Source organism: Anthonomus grandis, chromosome 11, assembly GCF_022605725.1.
Source record: "Anthonomus grandis grandis chromosome 11, icAntGran1.3, whole genome shotgun sequence".
Lineage (NCBI taxonomy): Eukaryota > Metazoa > Arthropoda > Insecta > Coleoptera > Curculionidae > Anthonomus > Anthonomus grandis.
In genome coordinates this window covers 29,327,152-29,349,106 of record NC_065556.1, presented here as the reverse complement: position 1 = coordinate 29,349,106, position 21,955 = coordinate 29,327,152, and the positions used below count along the sequence as shown (strand labels likewise).

General features: G+C 30.3%; 1 protein-coding gene across 8 annotated transcripts in view; it reads left to right on the top strand.

The window, feature by feature from the left end:
* LOC126742228 (NAD(+) hydrolase sarm1) overlaps positions 1–21,955 on the top strand; it is a 98,174-nt gene that overhangs the window by 26,524 nt on the left and 49,695 nt on the right. Inside the window, exon 1 of one of the 8 annotated variants that reach the window (XM_050448849.1) lies at positions 17,194–17,217. The exons of 6 other annotated variants lie outside the window; for them this stretch is intronic. Coding sequence is in view for 1 of the 2 variants with exons in the window: in XM_050448847.1 (XP_050304804.1) it covers positions 17,403–17,459 (57 nt within the window). In the remaining variant the exon portion in view is untranslated. Of the gene's footprint in view, positions 1–17,193; positions 17,218–17,387; positions 17,460–21,955 lie in introns of those variants that run through there. One more of the 8 variants, XM_050448847.1, reaches the window with a different exon arrangement.

The window sequence follows — 21,955 nt, the reverse complement described above, 5'->3', positions numbered from 1 at the left end:
TTCAGCAACATTTGAGCTCGAACAGAGTTATCGTCAAATATAAATTTATCAGTACGAACAAAATTGTTAGGTATATTTGCCGAAAAAAGTGTGTGACATTTAAAATCCACAAAGTGTCCTTATATTTATGCATTTTTCAGAATTCTGTATTATTATATTATATATACATTCTGTTTTATTGGGCTTTTTTTGTCTTGTATAGCAAGTTATGCTAGAACAACTTTATCTTTCTTTTTTACCAAATGAAAGTAGGTAAACAAACGATTTTTGCAAGTAAATCTGATTAGCAACTTTTATTATGGCTTCCAGTATCCAGATAAATGTAAAATGACTTTAAATACCTGGAAATAATATTAAATTACTTCAGTTGCCTGAAAAAAAAAATTATTAAACTGCCTGAAATAAGGAACTTTAATTAATCGGTGACTTAAAATAAATTAATTTAATTGCCTGAAATATTCACTTTTGCTTCTTAGAGAAATTAACAAATATTACTTTAACTACATGGGAGAAACAAAAAATTACACCTAAGCAAACTCAAATTCACCCAGTTCCATATAAAGGGAAAATTTTAAAAAATTACTTCAAGTATCCATAAAAATATACTTCAAATGCCTTGAAATGAAATAGTACAAAAATTACTGTAATTGAGGAGAAGACTTGCAAAATGCGGTTTGTCCAAAACTGTAAATTTTCAGGAAAGGCGAAAATCTGGTGCTTGGAAACGGTCTTAGTTCCTGAAATGCGATTTGTAACAAAAAAATAAGAAAAAATAGCGTAAATAATAACTAGATTTACACCGACTAGTATGTTTATCTTATGACCCAATGGTAGCCCCGGTAAGTCTACTTGATCGAATCGTATGTGGGGTTTCAGTAGAGATTGGAGTTTTTTTGTCTCATCTGAAGGCCGATATACCTAGTACTTCACTTTTAACCAAAATATTGTTGGTGTGAACACTTTTTTTCATAAAAAAATCTTTGACAAGAACTTATGCCATTCACTTTTTTCAGTCATAACAACATATTTCTGACAGGAAGCAAATTCCAGTCGGTTCCACGTTTTCGTACCTCGCCCACTTTAGTGTAGAGATTCCAATAGGCATCTGGAGTTTTTATGATACTGTGAAACCTTAATATATTTTCAATGCGTCAATTTAATATCTTTCAATAGGAATGACCTCTGATCGGAAAATAATAATTTCTATTTCTTTCACTTTTTCACCTGACAACTTATGGAGCCAAAATATCAAAGCGTGTACGAGATGACTATTTTTGTTTTGGCCTCCACAACCATCTGCAGAAAAATTAACTTTCGTCACGTTATCAGGAAATTCAGCTTTTTTCAAACAATCGACAATAGCCGCATATGTCTCAGTAGCCCTCCTGATGTTCCATCCACGTGTAAAATATTGGTTCCTGACAGTTAAGTTTGGTAATGCAAAAAAAATATGTTGACGACTGTTGCACGTAAAATTCTTATTCATACTGAATAGGTACGTTAGGTAATGCTTGAATTTGCTGTACATCGAAGCAATATGAAATTGTATTTGGTTCTTCTGCTTTCATTAACTTATGGGTATTTTTAGCTCAGTGGTATTTTTTTTGTTTTTCAGAAGAGCTTTGCGACATAACTATTTTGCTTTCTGTTCTTACACAAACATCAGTAGCAGGACTGCCAAACCCTGTGTTAAAATATTTACTAAATACTCGGCTGAAATACTTGTTGATTTACATTTAGACTATCTAGAGCATTTTTGTTATACAATTGCCAAAGTATAGACCACTTATATTCCGAAGAAACCTAAGATCACACTAATTTAAAAAAAGCAATTAAACAACGAAAACTTTTTTATGTGCAAAATTATTATTAAAACTTTTATTTTTACTTTCATAATATTTTAATTCCATCTTGAATAATTTTATTTGGATTGGTGGGACCTACTTGCCCACATTTTAGGGTTGAATTATTTTTATGGTTACATACTGCTCGTATATTAAATTGTTCTAAATCGGGATCAGGGTTTGTATTGGCAAGTAAAGCTATCATAAAATTTGTATGATGTTGATTGATGATTGACGTTTATTGCTACCACGGTCACTATCACCAACAACGTGCTCACCATCTAAGGATTCCATTGCACTAACTAAAGTGTTGTAAGAACTATGCAAAATAAACAAATGGCGCTCCAAAAATAATTCCAAACCCATCAGTTATAGGATATAAAACAACGTATTTATAGGTGGATTAAATGCGGTTTATTCCTCTTATGGACAAAATGTTTTGCCTTTGTCAATTGGTGATGGACTAAAGGCATTTTGCATGTTTTCAAAGTACCTTTTAAGTAGGATATAATGCGATTTGAATATTCAATATTTTATAAAATGATAGCCATTCAAGGAAATATAATGGCATCTATAATTTTAAAAAAATGAAATTTTGGACAAACTGTGTTTTGCAAGTCTGCTCCTCAATTGATCAAACTTAATTGAAGATACATCTAAAAAAAATTATTCCAAGAAATAGTCTCAGATTTATTAAAGTCAAAGGATTACACGTGTTTCACCCATACTAAACGCCATCAGATCCACTTGTGTATGCGCTAATAAAAAAAACGAAAAAAGAAGCAGAAAACGAGATAGTCATTGGTGAAATCGGGCGGAGACTAGTTACTACATATTAAAATTATATAAAAATTTTATTTTCATCCGATTTTACCAATTTTAACTTAATTTCTATACCCTTGACTATCATGTATTGTTGTTCTCTGCTTCTTTTTTCCTTATTTTTATTAGTCAATACACAAGTGGATCTGATGATGCCTAGTATGGGCACAGTCTAACATAACAGTTGAAATCTATATGCTTTAGTATAGGCGAAACACGTCGTGTAGTCCTTTCACTTTAATTAATTAAATTTGAGACCTCTGACTTCTGAGGTTCTATTTCATTACTATAAAGAAAAAATTATGTTTTTTCTCAGGCAATTGAGCTTGTTTGGTCCTCAACTACCTGTTTTAGAAAAAATCATGTTATTTTCCAGGCAGTTGCAAAAGAATCCAATGAAACTCTACGTTTTTCTTTAGCAACTGTCTGGAATAAATCAATTAATTTTGACTTCCAGGTAGTTGAATAAAAGTCCACAAAAATTTTCATGCCTTTCATGCAGTTAAATTTCTTTTCATCCTCAACTGCCTGGAATAAAATAATTTTTTTTTTCAGAAATTTTTTTGTTTTTTAACTTTTTTTGCTTAAAATGTTACTAATTCATATGTATTTAAAAATGTGAAAAATCAAAGATACCTTAAGTCGACCAGAACCCAAAAAAAATTTTTTTGGAGGCTATTTACATTTTAACTGTCAAACCGAAAAAAATCATAACCGTTAAACTGGCTCATTAGCGTATGTCCTTATCGTAAATTAACATAAAGGCAGAATTTTGTTATTTAAAAACGGGTTTTTTTTGCTCAGCTGGTGTCCTAATAATTATCATTTTTTTTAACTCAATTATACTCTTATTTTCTTTATTATACTTTATAATTATACTCTTATTATAAAGTCAGTTGTCACCTATTTAGGAAATTAGTAATGGCAACCATTTTGTTGTTACGTTATGAGTTATATCTTCACAAGTCAAGGTAAAATATAATTGCAATATTGACAGTGATTTTTAAGGTCAAAAAATAATTATATTTATAATTAGTGGATATAAAAATCCCATAAACTTTTCTGTTATTTTTAACAAAAAAAAAACAGTTTTACTGTTTGGATCATAAAATCCTTATAAAATTTGATTATTATTTAAATTTTCCATGAATATTGTAAACAGTGATTGAAATACTTTATTTAAAAAATCATTGTTTTTTTTCAAATTTATTACTCAACGGGTTTTCCTCCTACTGATAAGAGGAAATAATTATACGATCCTGACTCATTTAAGAAAAATGCATAAATATAAGGACACTTCGTGGATCTTAAATGTTACACGCTTTTTTCGGCAAATATTACAATTTTCTTTGTACTGATAAATTTATATTTGCCGATAACTCTGTTCGAGCTCAAATGTTGCTAAACTTTTACAATATGAACTGAAATAAAATCGTATAAGTACCTCTCGTAAACATTTCAAGGTTTATAAGGCATTAATAATGGCCAAAGCATTCGTAAAAACTCATCATTAAATTTTTACTTAAACGGCCGCAATTATAAATAACTGAATAATAAATGCACAGGAGTAAATAATAATAAGTTACCTCTAACGTTAAATAAGACTTTAAAATAAGGTAAGAACTAAATTTTATCAAATGGTTTACGTGACTCTCTAAAGGTATACAAGTTACAACTAATGGCGGATTTCGATCGCGAAAAGGTAAATCCTAGTAAATTTCAAATTAAAACAAACACACGCATATTTGCTAAAATTGAACTGCGGTTGGCCGCATACTTTCGCGAAAGCTGTTTCGTATTAACATAAACGCACGACGTAGAAATCACTTAAAATCGAGTGTTTACAAGCATTCCTTTGGGTGCGGTGTGTTAGAGATGCAACAAATTATTTAGTGTGAAATTATTGTGTGAAATTGTCAGAAAAATCAGGAAATCCACCTCTCATTTTAAACAGCAATAAAAAAAATCGGGGTCCGATAAAGTTAAAGGGACGTCTAAAAACCGATTTTTTTTTTAAAATTTTACATAGAATGTTGAGTGTAGTCAAAATATTGATAAAAAAGTGAGGATGATTGGAAAAAAATACAAAACTTTGGAAATTATGAAGGTTTTTTTATATACGTTAATACGTAATTATTGCCGGCTTACACAAGGTTTTTTAGCTCTTGATTTTACTATAATTAAAAAATATATATATTGGGGCAATTTGTGGAACTTTTTGGGGGCTGAAAAAACACATTTATCAGGTGTTATTTAAAAAAATCAAATAATCAAAATTAGGTATTATTTATTTAAATTATTTGATATTTTATGTAATTTAATATATAATAAGTATAAATTTTGAAAAAAAAAACATAATTTAAGATATTTAATTATTAATAGGTAAATAATAACGATGAGGTTTAATGTACATTAACTTATAGTCAAAACAATAAATAACTTTAAATTCATTCAGGGCTCAAACGACTACCTAACCCACTATTTAGCGTCAACCCAAGGTTGCCTTGCATATTTTTTGAGTATATAAATAAACAAATACTTACCTATAATGAGACAGGACAGAAAATTACGATAATCCTACTAGTACAGTAGCCACTTCCAATAAATAATATTGGTTGACGTAAATGACATTTGACAGTCTTTTTTATTTATGAATAAATCCGTATTTACATATTTGATATTCCTGATTTGCGTGTGGAAATTTGTGTTTATAACCTAAAGAAGTGATGTAAATCCTTCTAAGTTACAGAATTTTGTTACCTAAGGCTTTAAATTTAAATTAATAGCATATATAATGGTCAACGTGATGCCTAGTCGCAAATGGAGTGTAGTTAAGCCGGGTGTAATTGTGAATTATACGTAAGTAGAAAATCCTTTATAACTTTAAAAATTGTGCATTTTTTTACTTCATCCTCACTTTTTTATCAATAAAATGTTCAAACTCAACATTCTATGTAAACATTTTCAAAAAAAAATCGTTTTTTAGACGTTCCTTTAACTTTAACTACCAGACCCAAAAATCCTTTAAAAATGCTACTACATTGAAACGAAACTGCGAGGAATGAGGAGCTATTGGAAAAATTCCAGGCAGTTGAGAATATTTTCCATAAATTCAACTGCCTGGAACAGGAAGAAAAATGGTAGTTTTTGAGTCAAGAGATCCAGGTAATAAAAAAAAAATGTGCGTCTGATTTTTTTTTATTTTCACTGCAGACACTTATGGGAAGCTAATCAAAATTCCAGGCAGTTGAAACTCTACATTATAGATTTCCATTAAAAAAATTCCAATCAAAGAATTTATTACAAATCTTCAAAGGTTTATAGGGAAAGGTCCAGTTTACTTAGCAAAGCAAGAACTAACTTGATAGAGCCACTAACAAGAGAGTTATTAAGAAGGTTACATGGAACAGAGGTATACCAATGAGAAATGATTTTTTTTACGTCAATTAACAACAAGCAACATTATTATCGTTAAATATACGTTTATTCAACGATTTTTTATTAAATTTTTGATTTTGGTGCATTTATCAACCGTATATGGTCAAGATATATATATCTATTAAACTGTAAAATATACTTGTAACAGTTTAATAGATATATACCTTGAATTAAAGCGTATATTAAATGTGATGAAATGTGTACCCTATGTACAATTATGAATATATATAAATCTATTATTTGAACGTAATTACTAAAGTATTTTAGCCTAATACTTTGGATCTAAAGGCTCTTTTACATTTTATAATAACACTATCCGTTTATGGACCTACTTTTATAGATTTTTTGCATTGTTTTTAAAAATTTTTATTATTAATTTAAAAAAAAGTATTTTAAGTTGCTCATACTTTTTTTTGAATGAAAATTAAACAATACGATGTGTCCACACCAGATATGTCTGTCACAAAAGGCAAATATATCTGATCTATTTCTTTTTCTATAGAATATTGTTATTTATTCTTTATAATACTCGCTGTTTATACAGGGTGTCCCAGAAAAGAGTGTCAAGGAGTGGTGCAGAGGTACAGCATCCCTCGGGAATCCGAATCACCCCCCGTATATGATCCTTTTTTTAATGAAAAATGCCTTTAAATTTATTGGACTTTTTTCCCTCTTGTTTTTTAAAGCGATTTATTTTTATTTTTGAGCGCATAATTTTGGTTGGTGGATTTAGTCGTTTTCTTGTTAGTTAGGCCCAAGTTTTAACTAAATATTTAAATAAAAAAATCAGGCATTATTTAACATGATTATAGAAAATTAGCTAAGAAGGTGAAAATACTGAAAAATCACAACAAAGTCATAACTCCTAAACAAAACAGAATAGATACGGTGTGATTCGGATTCCCCGAGTGCTCTACCTCTGCGCCACCCCTTGACACTCTTTTCTGGGACACCCTGTATATGACCGTTGGATTTTTATTTTTTATTCATATTTTAAAAAAAAACCTAAAATCAAGAATACAAATTTGCTCAAAATTAAACAGGGATTTAAAAAAAATTTTAAATTTATTTCAGAAAAATTTTTTTTTTTGATTAAAAAATATTTGCGCGATAAACCCCTAACGGACGCCACTGGTAAATTTCGTACGTCAAATACACAGTCGTACATTTTTTTTTCTAATTTTTTTTTTGGAGAATCACCCTATAAAGTTTGACGTAGTCAACAGTAGACGAGTTCCTTGACATCTAGTATAATATACCACAATGTAAGCTTATGTAGATACCTTTATTATAAATTCCATATCAAAATTTTCAGGACTTCTACCTCATTTTATTTAAAGCAACTTTATTATATTTTAAAGTTTCTTATATCAACTTAAAGCCTATTAAATGGCTTAAAAGATGCTGTATTATTCATGGCGGTAGCTCCACCACAGCTACAGAAAATAATGTTTTTCTTACAAGAACTTCTTGATTAAGATATTGGACCTTTAGGATACCTCCTCAGTTTACTTAAAGCTTTTTTAATATTTTTTAAAATTTGTTATGTTAGCTCAAAGCCTATTAAATGGCCTGTAAGATGTTGTTTATTTCATGGCTGTAGCTCCACTACGGGTACAGAAAATAATGTTTTTCTGACAAGCATTCTTGAATAAAAAGTTGGACCTTCAGGACATCTACCTCAGTTTACTTAAAGTCCTTTTAATATATTTTTAAATTTCTTATTTATTATACCTTAAAGCCTAATAAATAAATTGTAAGATACTATTCATTTCGTGGCTGTAGCTCTACCATATCTACAGAAAATAATTTTTTTTTACAAGCATTTACTAAATTGGGCTTCCGGGACTTCTACCTCATTTTACTTAAAACACGTTTGTTTTATTTGAGAGTCTCTTATATCAATTTAAAGCCTATTAAATTCCTTTCACAAAGCTGTTTATTTCATAGCTGTATCTGTCATATAACTACGGAAAATTGCATTTTTTTTACAAGAGTTCTTGAATAAAAAGTTGGACCTTCAGGACTTCTACCTCATGTTACTTAAAACACGTGTATTTTATTTAAAAGTCTTTTATATCAATTTAAAGCTTATTAATTTCCTTGCACGAAACTACTTATTTCATGGCTGTATCTGTCACATAACTACGGAAAATTGCATTTTTCTTACAAGAGTTCTTAAATAAAAAAGTTGGACCATTAGGACTTATACCTGATTTTACTTAAAGCCCTTTTAATATTTTTTAAAGTTTTGTTACATCAGCTTAAAGCCTTTTAAATGGCTTGTAAGATGCTGTTTATTTCATGGCTGTAGTTGTCGTTAACTAATTTAATAAATATTTATAATAGATCGATTAAGTAGAGAAGAAAAACAGATTTAGTCGTCAAAATTGCTACCTTCACTAAAAAAATTGACGATGAATTTTCTTTTGGTATATTTATCTTGCTTATTGGTGAAAAGAGAATTTTCAGTGTTATTTTGCGATATATTGACCATAATTGGATAGTGATAACAAAGTTGTTGTTTATTAATTCTAACCTTTTAATGTTCTAAGTCAGAAAGCTTTGGGATACAAAACAGTAGGTGCCAGTACCAGCATCAACCATCTGAACATGTTTAATTTCTAAAGTTAGATCTTTGCTTTTATCTTCTCTGTTCAGCTTCTTATCTGTCACAGCCTCCGTTCTTTTGCTTTTGCTCTAGTTCTTTTGATTGGTCCCTAAAAAAAAGCTGACACTGATGTCAGCGTCAGCTTTTTTTACCCCCAAGGAGTTTAGGATGTTGCCCTCTAGGTCGTCGATAGTTCGGTAAATTTCCTCAAATTGTTTTTGTTGTTGGGCACTTTTTTACTCCTTTTGCCAGTACTTCGGCTTTTCGGACCTGGACAGTTTGGATTTCTTTGGTTATTTTCGGGCAAAAGTCTTTTTCGTTGAGAAGAGTTTTGAATAGTGATTCTCGTTTGAATGGACCTTTCGTGTGACTATTTTTATCGTCTAGGAATATGTATCTTATTACTTCTTTTGCTTGGTGGTCCCTTAGTAATACGGGTAATTGGGGCTTCAAAATACCCAGGGAAACTTTTGAATTGGTTTATTGATCCCCTTTGTTTTTTTCTATATCTACAATTTGTAACGATCCTTTGATAGTTAATTTAATTAATATTGATCCTGGACAATAGATAATGGATCAGGATCAATCTGATATATGACCTCAGGAAGGAAGTCCTGGGCTCTAGAACAAGCTAATTAGGGATGAAATATCGCTTTAATTAAGAGCTTTTAGATTATAGGCTGAAATAAATGACAAAAATGTAAATGCCTGGAATAAGATGGATAGTTTCTTTCCAATTCCTTGAAGATGCAAAACACTATTTTGAAGCTCTGGAAGGAGCAAACATTTTTCCGATCCATGAAGAGACTTTTTAATGCCTGAAAGATAATATTTGGCTGAAATGGAATGAAAAGTATCTTTAGAAAGACTGGAATAAAAATGACTTCTATTACTTAGAAGAAACTATCTATAATGTTAGACGGTTCTTCCAGGTCACAGGTATGTAATATGTAAGAATTTGTTTGTTTTGTTGTTGTGCTAGTGTTGATAAAAAATGGATGAAAGTCTGAAGTCTGAGTCATATCTAGTTGTTAGTTTAATATAGGGCAAAAAACCACAATTTGACATGGGACAGAGATATTAATTTACTGTACTGCTATTTACGTCCTTCAAGTCAATATTTATATCCCCTATAAAGATTTCTATATTATTTTGCAATTTGTGACCAAAAAATAATTTCAATTTTTTCATTCCAAGTAATCCTAATAAAAATTTCTAAAATGTAAAACTCAAAATAATTAAAACGATTTCCAAATAACACACAGATTTTATTACAATGAAATCAGATTAAGACAGAAAGAGAATAAAAGAATAAAAATATTTATAATAAACTCAAACGACTAAATTAAGCTAAAATAGGGTTCTGTATCAGACAAGTGCACGCTTTTCAGGCCAAAACTCAAGTGTGCCTCAGTTGGGTTCAAGTTGCCCTAGATCCATTTGTGTAGTAACCCGATACCCAAAGAAATTAGTCATCTTATTTATGGGTTCCTAATGGTTTTAAAGATTTTGCCTGGTTCTTGTCGTCAAGTGGTGATAACATTCGGCCATCCTGACTTTAGAGTGACTTCACTCTACAGTCTCCGGTACCATAGCTTGATCTGAGTATAACAGAAAAACGGGATATAAGAAAATTATAGATTCGGGGGCAGTAATAAAATTTTATTACGATATGCATTTATGTAGATCAAATAATCTAAATAATTTTTATTATGTTACGAGAAGCAGCTTTCGTCCTGTACTTGTCTTTATAATTTCCTGAAAAGGACTTTATAAGCTTATATATATCTGTAAATATCTAAATAATATGTTGTTGTATTCAATCTGTAACCGTAGAAAAATGTGCTATAATAAAATAAATATTCAGGCATAAATAATACTACAATCAAGAAAAAATTACATCAAGAGTAACATAAAAATGGGTAAAATGTACGTACACAAATAACACGCTATAGCTATATGGGCCCGCGCTAGACTAATAATCTAGCCCCTGGAAATGTAAGAGCTATACCAGAGGCTCCAGAACCAATCCGGAATACCGGGACTATACCAAGATCCCTATTCCTGGCTCAACCTCAACTCGACCCCCACAGAACATCATACCATACCTTGTACTAGTTCACCGGGCCATTTTCAGCATACCTTTACCTATTTTATCTCTGAAAATGTACACGAGTATACCAAGGTACCAAATATACTCGGCTCCCAAGATGAAATATGCTTAACATAAGTTCTTGGACCATTTTCAGATACCTCTCGCCTTTTGCTACCCTTACAACCGGATCCAAGGCTTAATATTGTCGATACCAGCTACTCCTACATACGGAGTCTGCGATCTGGTCATTCCCGGGATGTCTCTGACCTCATACCGGCCATTTCCCAGCACCTTGGAGATCCTAAAAGGTCTCCCGCCATTTCGGCAACAATTTCCTACTGGACCCTGTAGTAGCCTGTGAGGATGCTATCCGTATCAACACCAACTCTCCAACTTGATATTTATCAGGAGCCCGACACCGCGCATCAAAATGTTCTTTTTGGCGTGCCTGATAAACCGGATAATCGCGGTAACGTCAATGTCCTTCGCAACTTCCTCGGGTACAAATGCAAGTTGTCCCGTTACGCGATAGCCCATCAGAACTTGACTCGGAGCCGCCCCTAGTGCCTTATTCACTGTCCCGTTAAGCCCCAATTGAATATTAAGGACATTTTTGTCCCAGTCGTCGTCTTCTAAGTCAGCTCCCATGGATGACAAGGAATCCAAGATAGTCCGATTGTACCTTTCAATCTGTCCATTTCCTCGTGGCAACCCCACAGCATTCAGGTAGTGAGTTATTCCCTACCATTCTGCTCAGTGGACATTCGAGGAGGCGGCGTATAGCTTCTTTCCTGATCTCTGCTGGAGCGATAACGAGATAACTCATGATCCAAGTGTCCCTCATTTGGGTTCAAGCTGCCCTAGATCCATTTGTGTAGTAACCCGATACCCAAAGAAATAGTCATCTTATTTATGGGTTCCTAATGGTTTTAAAGATTTTGGCTGGTTCTTGTCGTGAAGTGGTGATAACAAAAATATACTTTTTTATGCAGAACTCAAGATATCTTAAAAAATAAATGGTTGATTGAACTGAGTGTCTTCATCTAAAAATGTTGAAACATTGCGTATTTAATTGATTGGACAAACAATCCTGCCTAAACATTTTTTCACTTATAATTTAAATAATTATATCCACCCAGGAAACTTCTGGGCTAAGCCAACCTACACACACACACATACATAATCTGTACATAACATTATCGTTATATAACGCCTACTTCTAAAAAAATGGCCAAGGTAATAAAATAGCAGATAGCCAATGCTGGTTAATTTAACCCGACGATATTTCCTGAGTGAGGTTTCTTTGTTCCCGTCTATTATAAAAACATTGAACTCCCGCCTGTGTGCGTTTTTTTTGTCCGATTTAATGACAGGTGCATACATTTAAATAATTAATAATTTCCACACCGTTTTGGTTTTGTCCGGCCTAAAAAGCGTTTCCTGCGCGATTTTAACTTGAATTGAGCATATAAGTCAATTATTATCAAATATTAAGCAAAAGTGCAGCCACCGATTTCTCGGTAGCTTATCTGAGAAATCGGATCCATTATAACATTTTTATTGTTTTTGACTGTACGTCGTTTCAGACTTGTGCCGACCTCTTAGATCATGAAAATTTAATCTGGTTAATAAAAACGCTTTGTTTGCTTTCTTGTGCCATGCCATCAATGTCGATCAGGTTTTATTCTCGCTAAATGGAAACTTAATACTCCTATAGTCGAGATAGAAGATGATATTTTGTTTTTACTTATTTAAATACCAGACACTCCTATTAAATACAAATCTCGAGGTAATAGAATTTGTCTGTCTCGGCCATCAGACTGAAGAGCATTGATTAAGTAGCCGCTAGATTGATTAATCGCCTCTCAGAAACGAATTTGCTAATGATGTCCGTAATTAGCTCTGATTGATTTATTTTGATTTTAAAATACTCATCAAGTTGTTTCAGTTGTGCAGCCTTTACAAAAGCAAGAAGTTTTGATATTACACATGTCATTTACTTAATATAAACCTGTTAAGCAGAATTCGATAAATGACTCATTGGCCAATAACATGAATCACGTACAAACTCATTGATAACGCTGCTGTCTTATAATAAAAAAAAAATAATTAGAGTTATATTTAGGTATTATAAACGGTTATTGCATCGTTTGTCGTTGAATGTTACTTAATAGCTTTTAATAGCCTGAAAGCTGATAATGATTTCTTTAATATTGATTTATTTTTAGCATGTTATGAATTAAATAATTATTTTTTTGGATTTTCAGAACCGGATATTAACAATAGACGAATAGTTGTTGCCATTTGTATAAGTGAAAGGTTGCCATTTATTAGAATGAAATGCTTTTTTCATCATCAGATATTATATTAATATAAATCATTTCTTCGCAGCAGGAGAGGCTCGTTTTTTATGATTTACTTTCTATTATGTGCGAAATGTTGCTTTTACCCTGGTTAGTAAACCTTGCAAAATGGTACATATAAAAAAAAAAGAATTCTTTACGTATGCATAATATTACGTTACTCGATCTGTTTACACGATGAACAAATGTTATTCTAGCATTTCTGCACTAAATGCAATATTTTAATTTATGAAGCAGTGTTATAAAAGGTTCTCACTGATTATTGCAGAATTGTATTGTTATGATCATTTGAGGGTTTTTGGAAAATTCTGGGTTGTTTTCTTTGTTTGCTAGAGAACAAACGTTTCGGAGCAAGAATTGAGAAATTAAAATTGTATAGTAGCAGACGGTTCAGAGGGTACCAAATATTCTTAAAGTGTTTAAAGTCTATTTTTGGACTGTAAGGTAATAATGCAAAATTTTATAAAAAAACTTTAAAAACCTGTATCTTGAAAACTGTAAAATATGCGACTTTTGCAATGGTACCAAATGATTTAGAAGATTTAAAATATTCCAAGAACGTTAAAAAAAATCTTTGAAAATCATCAGTTTTTCTAGGAAAAAATTTCAAATTTGACCATTTTTCTACCTATAAAAATGTGAGGTAGCTATAGCTCAAAATCTATAAGAGGTACGATTTTCCCAGTGGTACAAAATGGTTTAGAAGATTCGAAATATTCCAGAAGCTTCAAAAAAAATCTTTATTTTAGAATATTATTAGTTTTTATAGCAAAAAATTTCAACGTTGACCATATTTCTGCCCTTAACAATGAGAAAAGCCGAAACTTTGGAAGAGCCATAGCTCAAAATCTATAAGAGGTACGATTTTCCCAGTGGTACCAAATGATTCAGAAGATTCGAAATATACCCCAAAAGGTTAAAAAAATCTTTAAAAATTATCAGTTTTTTTAGGAAAAAATTTCATTTTGACCATTTTCCTGCCTGTAAGAGTTTGAGAGACCGAAATTTTGAAAATCCATAGCTCGAAACCTGTAAAACGTACGACTTTCCCAGTGGTACCAAATGATTCAGAAGATTCAAAATATTGCAAAAATGATGAAAAACAATCTTTAAAATTCATTAGTTTTTCCAGAAAAAAAACTCAAAGTTGACCATTTTCCTGCCTGTAAAAGTTTGAGAGACCGAAACTTTGAAGCGCCATAGTTCGAAGCCTATAAGACGTACAACTTTTCCAGTGTTACCAAATGATTCAGAAGATTCGAAATATTGCAATAATGTTGAAAAACAATCTTTAAAATTCATTAGTTTTTCCAGAAAAAAAACTCAAAGTTGACCATTTTCCTGCCTGTAAAAGTTTGAGAGACCAAAACTTTGAAGCGCCATAGTTCGAAGGCTATAAGACGTACGACTTTCCCAGTGGTACCAAATGATTCAGAAGATTCAAAATATTGCAAAAATGATGAAAAACAATCTTTAAAATTCATTAGTTTTTCCAGGAAAAAAACTCAAAGTTGCCCATTTTCCTGCCTGTAAAAATTTGAGAGACTGAAACTTTGAAGCGCCATAGTTCGAAGCCTATAAGACGTACGACTTTTCCAGTGCTACCAAATGATTCAGAAGATTTGAAATATTGCAATAATGTTGAAAAACAATCTTTAAAATTCATTAGTTTTTCCAGAAAAAAAACTCAAAGTTGACCATTTTCCTGCCTGTAAAAGTTTGAGAGACCAAAACTTTGAAGCCCCATAGTTCGAAGGCTATAAGAAGTACGACTTTTCCAGTGGTACCAAATGATTCAGAAGATTCGAAATATTGCAAAAATGTTGAAAAACAATCTTTAAAATTCATTAGTTTTTCCAGGAAAAAAACTCAAAGTTGACCATTTTCCTGCCTGTAAAAGTTTGAGAGACCGAAACTTTGAAGCGCCATAGTTCGAAGCCTATAAGACGTACGACTTTCTCAGTGATACCAAATGATTCAGAAAATTTGAAATATTGCAAAAATGATGAAAAACAATCTTTAAAATTCATTAGTTTTTCCAGGAAAAAAACTCAAAGTTGACCATTTTCCTGCCTGTAAAAGTTTGAGAGACCGAAACTTTGAAGCGCCATAGTTCGAAGCCCATAAGACGTACGACTTTCTCAGTGATACCAAATGATTCAGAAAATTTGAAATATTGCAAAAATGGTAAAAAACAATCTTTAAAATTCATTAGTTTTGTCAGGAAAAAAACTCAAAGTTGACCATTTTCCTGCCTGTAAAAGTTTGAGAGATCGAAACTTTGAAGACTCATAGCTCGAAACCTGTAAGACGTACGACTTTCCCAGTGCTACCAAATGATTCAGAAGATTCGAAATATTGCAATAATGTTGAAAAACAATCTTTAAAATTCATTAGTTTTTCCAGAAAAAAAACTCAAAGTTGACCATTTTCCTGCCTGTAAAAATTTGAGAGACCGAAACTTTGAAAAGCCATAGTTCAAAGCCTATAAGACGTACGACTTTCCCAGTGCTACCAAATGATTCAGAAGATTCGAAATATTGCAAAAATGTTGAAAAACAATCTTTAAAATTCATTAGTTTTTCCAGGAAAAAATTTCAAAGTTGACTATTTTCCTGTCTATAAAAATGTGAAAGACCAAAACTTTGAAGGGCCATAGTTCGAAATTTGTAAGACGTACGACTTTTCCAGTGGTACCAAATGATTCAGAAGATTCAAAATATTTCAGAATCTTTAAAAAAAAATTTTTAAAATTATTGGTTTTTCCAGAAAAAAATTTCAAATTTGACCATTTTCCTGCCTATAAAAACGTGAAAGACCAAAATTTGAAGAGCCATAGGTCGCAATCTATAAGACATACGACTTTTCCAGTGGTACCAAATGAATCAGAAGATTCGAAATGTTCCAGAACCTTCAAAAAAATATTTAAAAATTATTGGTTTTTCCAGGAAAAAAGTTCAAAGTTTATCATTTTTCTACCCTTGTGACCTGAAAGTTGACCATTTTCCTACCTCAAAAAATATGAAAGATGGAATTTTGAAGAGTCATAGCTCGAAACCTGTAAGACGTACAATTTTCCCAGTGGTCCCAAATGATTCAGAAGATTCGAAATATTCCAGAAGCTTCAAAAAAAATATTTTAAAATTATTAGTTTTTACAGGAAAAAATTTCAAAGTTGATCATTTTTCTTCTCATTGTGAAAATCTTAAACTTTGAAGAGCCATGGCTCAAAACCTATAAGACATACAACTTTTCCAGTGGTGCCAAATGATTTAGAAGATTCGAAATATTCCAGAAACTTCAAAAAAAATATTTAAAAATTATTGGTTTTTGCAGGAAAAAATTTCAAAGTTGACCATTTTCCTGCCTATAAACGTGTAAAAGACCAAAATTTTGAAAAGCCATAGCTCTAAACCTATAAGACGTACGACTTTTCCAGTGCTACCAAATGATTCAGAAGACTTAAAATATTCCAAAAACGTTAAAAAAAGTCTTTGAAATTTGTCAGTTTTCCCAGAAAAGAATTTCACAGTTGACCTTTTTTCTGCTTATAAAAATGCAAATGACCATAGCTCGAAACTAAAATACTTTTCCAATTAACCTAGCAGTAAAATCAAATTATTGGTACCACTTACCATTGTCTCAAAAACCAAACAACTCGAAAATTGACAATTACACAAGGAGTCACCAATATACGTGCTATAAATCATTGTTCAAACTAATACCGGAGGTAATTCCTGATTTAAGAAAATCACTTATGAGACACCTTAATTCTCGGTGCTCCATAACACTTTGTACATTTTATCCTTAGGTGGTTTCACCTTTGAAAAGTTAGACAAATAAAGATGTCCTTCAACGTAAAACGAAAATTCTATTTTCGCATGAGTCCGTATGTTTAGAATTATCGTTGTATAGTTGGGGAAGAGCCAAACGAGCTGTAGGTATGTACTACGTACGAGTATGTCGGACGTTCGTAGTGCCGTGGCTGAAAAATATTTCGTATGGTGCAAGAATAATTCGATTTATGTGTCGTAGTGCCTTAGAGTAAGTGGGATTTTATTAATAGTGAGTTGACAAATTGTTGAAAAATGCTCCACTTTTAGATCAGCTTGTTCTTATTAAGCTCCAACAAGTCCTCAATTATGTTCTATCTAGATGTGACTAATATAAGTTACTTTAAAGCTGATTATATTTGTGTAATAAATTGAAATAAATACAACATTATCGTGATGAATTTCACGCGTTTTAAAGCAAAACAAGGAGAACATTTGTGCCAAGATACTGATGTAAGTTGGCACCAATTACCACAGTTTTTTTACAATGTTATATAGGATATCAATAATCTCTTTGTTAAGTCCTTACACCTTAGACCTAACGTTATACTAATACTAGCTTAATAATGATTAGGGAGCTATATCCTAGTAGCATTCAATTTATATATTAGCGTTTTGATATGCATTAAATATTATATATATATTTTTAATTACGAATACTTGGGCACACATATTTAATTAATGGTAAACTATAGATTTTCTCCCAAAAATATTCCACATCAGAATTTTTATTTATTTATTTATTAAATTTTTTTTTATATTTATTTATTTATTACATACGGAATAATCATATTAATAGCATAAAATCCCAATAAGTTAAGCTACAATACATTGGTCTAAAATTTAAAAAAAAAATCGAGTATCTAATGATACAAAGTAAGTATATAATACCTAAATTTTTAGGAAAAACATAATTTTTTTCCAAAATCCTTGTTTTTTCACAAAATCTTGTAGAAGCCTAGGTTGGTAGCGAAAGATTCTGTCCCTAAATGGATTCTAAATTATTCCTAATAAATTGCAGGAAAAATAGGAAAATTAGTAAAAAACTAATGATGAAATATTAAAATAATAATAAAAGTTTTTTAAAAAATTATTTTTTCTTCTAGACACTTAAATGACGAAAAAATTCCTGTAAATGAGCTTTTATAGATAAACATTTTCTTCAAGGCACTTATTTCTTTTCTCAAATACCTGAAAAGATCGTTAATTAATTTAAAAATGACATTCATTGTTTCTTCCAGGCATTCGTGGTTTTTCCTCAAGTGCCTTGACGGTCTCAAATACTACTTTAAATTAATAATTTTTTTTCCAGGCTTTTGTAGTATTATATAAGTGCCTGGAATTAACGAAAAAAACATACAACTGACAAAAAAACAATATAAATTTAGTCTCTAAATGAGCCCAAAAAATTTACATTAAGTGACTGAAAAACTACTAAGGAATTAAAGTTTCTTTTGGCAAAAATATTTTTTTTCTTCCAGGCACTTCTTCAAGTGGCGTGTATGTATACGAAACACAATTTTATGAAAGTGTGTTTCATGTCTATTTAAATTATGCATTTTTGATAAATATTCAGTATGTGCTGTCTTCTTATATAACTAAAATATTAAAGAGTAAGAAAAGTAATAACAATTTAGAGTTTTTTTTTTAATATTCTCAAATTTTTAACGCCATTTCAAATCTCGAGTCTTAAAGAAACTAGCTGTTAAATTCTTAGAGTGATATTGGATTAAGTCAATCAGAAAAAAATTATATTTTTTTCCAATTCACCCTTTTTGGCTTTTTTAGGCACTCGGGGAAAAACTTTAAGTGCCTGGATGAAAAAAATGATTTTCTTATCAAAAGAAAGCAAGAAATTCTGAGATGCAAAATTTTGAAAATTCTTATATTATTTTGTTTTGTTTTTTGAGTCATTTATTCAAACGTTCAGGTTCATTCTGAGCCAACGGACGTCTGAGAATCTATAAATTGAAAATAATTTTTCCAGTTAATTTTTTCTTTTATTATTCATGCTTTTTCCAGGCACTCGATGAAATGATCTCTTTTAAATTTCTTTTTGGAGTCGGTTGAATTTTTAATTCTTTCAAGTTAGAAGAAAATACTTTTTGAGGTAGTGTTATACATTTTTGACATTGGAATTAAATACACTTTTGACTAAAAAAATAAAAACCGCTGGTCATTTTTGTTTTTAAGGAGTTATTCAGCTTCAAAGTCAAAAATTGTAATTTTTTCTTGCTCTCGGTTGACTTTTTAATTTTTTTAAGTTAGAAAAAAATATTTTTTGAGGTACTGTTGTACATTTTTGAAATAAGGATTAAATTCACTTTTTATAAAAAAAAATAAAAATCCCTGGTCATTTTTGTTTTTAAGGAGTTATTCAGCTTCAAAGTCAAAAATTGTATTTTTTTTGGACTCTGATGACTTTTTAATTTTTTCAAGTTAGAAAAAAACACTTTTAGAGGTAGTGTTATACATTTTTGAAATTGGGATTAAATACACTTTTGACTAAAAAAATAAAAACCGCTGGTCATTTTTGTTTTTAAGGAGTTATTTAGCTTCAAAGTCAAAAATTGTAATTTTTTTTAGACTCGGTTGACTTTTTAATTTTTTCAAGTTAAAAAAAATACTTTTTGAGGTAGTGTTATTCATTTTTGAAATTGGGATTAAATATACTTTTAACAAAAAAAAATAAAAATCCCTGGTAATTTTTGTTTTTAAGGAGTTATTCAGCTTCAAAGTCAAAAATTGTAATTTTTTCTTGGACTCGGTTGACTTTTTAATTTTTTCAAGTTAGAAGAAAATACTTTTTGACGTAGTTTTATACACTTTTGAAATAAGTATTAAATACACTTTTGACTAAAAGAATAAAAACCGCTGGTCATTTTTGTTTTTAAGGAGTTATTCCGCTTCAAAGTCAAAAACTGTAATTTTTTCTTGGACTCGGTTGACTTTTTAATTTTTTCAAGTTAGAAAAAAATACTTTTTGAGGTAGTGTTATACATTTATGAAATTGGGATTAAATACACATTTGACTAAAAAAATAAAAACCTCTGGTCAGTTTTGTTTTTAAGGAATTATTCAGCTTCAAAGTCAAAAACTGTATTTTTTCTTGGAGTCGGTTGGCTTTTTAATTTTTTCAAGTTAGAAAAAAATACTTTTTGAGGTAGTGTTATACATTTTTGAAATTGGGATTAAATACACTTTTCACTAAAAAAATAAAAATCCCTGGTCACTTTTGTTTTTAAGGAGTTATTCAGCTTCAAAGTCAAAAACTGTAATTTTTTCTTGGACTCGGTTGACTTTTTAATTTTTTCAACTTAAAATAAAACACTTTTTGAGGTAGTGTTACACATTTTTGAAATTGGGATTAAATACACTTTTGACTAAAAAAGTAAAAATGTCTGGTCATTTTTGTTTTTAAGGAGTTATTCAGCTTCAAAGTCAAAAACTGTAATTTGTTCTTGGACTCGGTTGGCTTTTTAATTTTTTCAAGTTAGAAAAAAATACTTTTTGAGGTAGTGTTATACATTTATGAAATTGGAATTAAATACACTTTTGACTAAGAAAATAAAAACCGCTGGTCATTTTCGTTTTTAAGGAGTTATTCAGCTTCAAAGTCAAAAATTGTAATTTTTTCTTGGACTCGGTTGACTTTTTAATTTTTTCAAGTTAGAAAAAAATATTTGATGAGGTAGCGTTATACATTTTTGAAATTGGAATTAAATACACTTTTGAATAAAAAAATAAAAATTCCTGGTCATTTTTGTTTTTAAGGAGTTATTCAGCTTCAAAGTCAAAAATTGTATTTTTTTTTGGACTCGGTTGACTTTTTAATTTTTTCAACTTAAAATAAAACACTTTTTGAGGTAGTGTTACACATTTTTGAAATTGGGATTAAATACACTTTTGACTAAAAAAGTAAAAATGTCTGGTCATTTTTGTTTTTAAGGAGTTATTCAGCTTCAAAGTCAAAAACTGTAATTTGTTCTTGGACTCGGTTGGCTTTTTAATTTTTTCAAGTTAGAAAAAAATACTTTTTGAGGTCGTGTTATACATTTTTGAAATTGGAATTAAATACACTTTTGACTAAGAAAATAAAAACCGCTGGTCATTTTTGTTTTTAAGGAGTTATTCAGCTTCAAAGTCAAAAATTGTAATTTTTTCTTGGACTAGGTTAACTTTTTAATTTTTTCAAGTTAGAAAAAAATACTTTATGAGGTAGTGTTATACATTTATGAAATTGGAATTAAATACACTTTTGACTAAAGAAATAAAAATCCCTGGTCATTTTTGTTTTTAAGGAGTTATTCAGCTTCAAATTCAAAAATTGTAATTTTTTTTTGCACTCGGTTGACTTTTTAATTTTTTCAAGTTAGAAAAAAATACTTTTTGAGGTAGTGTTATACATTTATGAAATTGGAATTAAATACACTTTTGACTAAAAGAATAAAAATCCCTGGTCATTTTTGTTTTTAAGGAGTTATTCAGCTTCAAATTCAAAAATTGTAATTTTTTTTTGCACTCGGTTGACTTTTTAATTTTTTCAAGTTAGAAAAAAATACTTTTTGAGGTACTGTTATACATTTTTGAAATTGGAATTAAATACACTTTTGACTAAGAAAATAAAAACCGCTGGTCATTTTTGTTTTTAAGGAGTTATTCAGCTTCAAAGTCAAAAATTGTATTTTTTTTTGGACTCTGATGACTTTTTAATTTTTTCAAGTTAGAAAAAAACACTTTTAGAGGTAGTGTTATACATTTTTGAAATTGGGATTAAATACACTTTTGACTAAGAAAATAAAAACCGCTGGTCTTTTTTGTTTTTAAGGAGTTATTCAGCTTCAAAGTCAAAAATTGTATTTTTTTTTGGACTCTGATGACTTTTTAATTTTTTCAAGTTAGAAAAAAACACTTTTAGAGGTAGTGTTATACATTTTTGAAATTTTGAT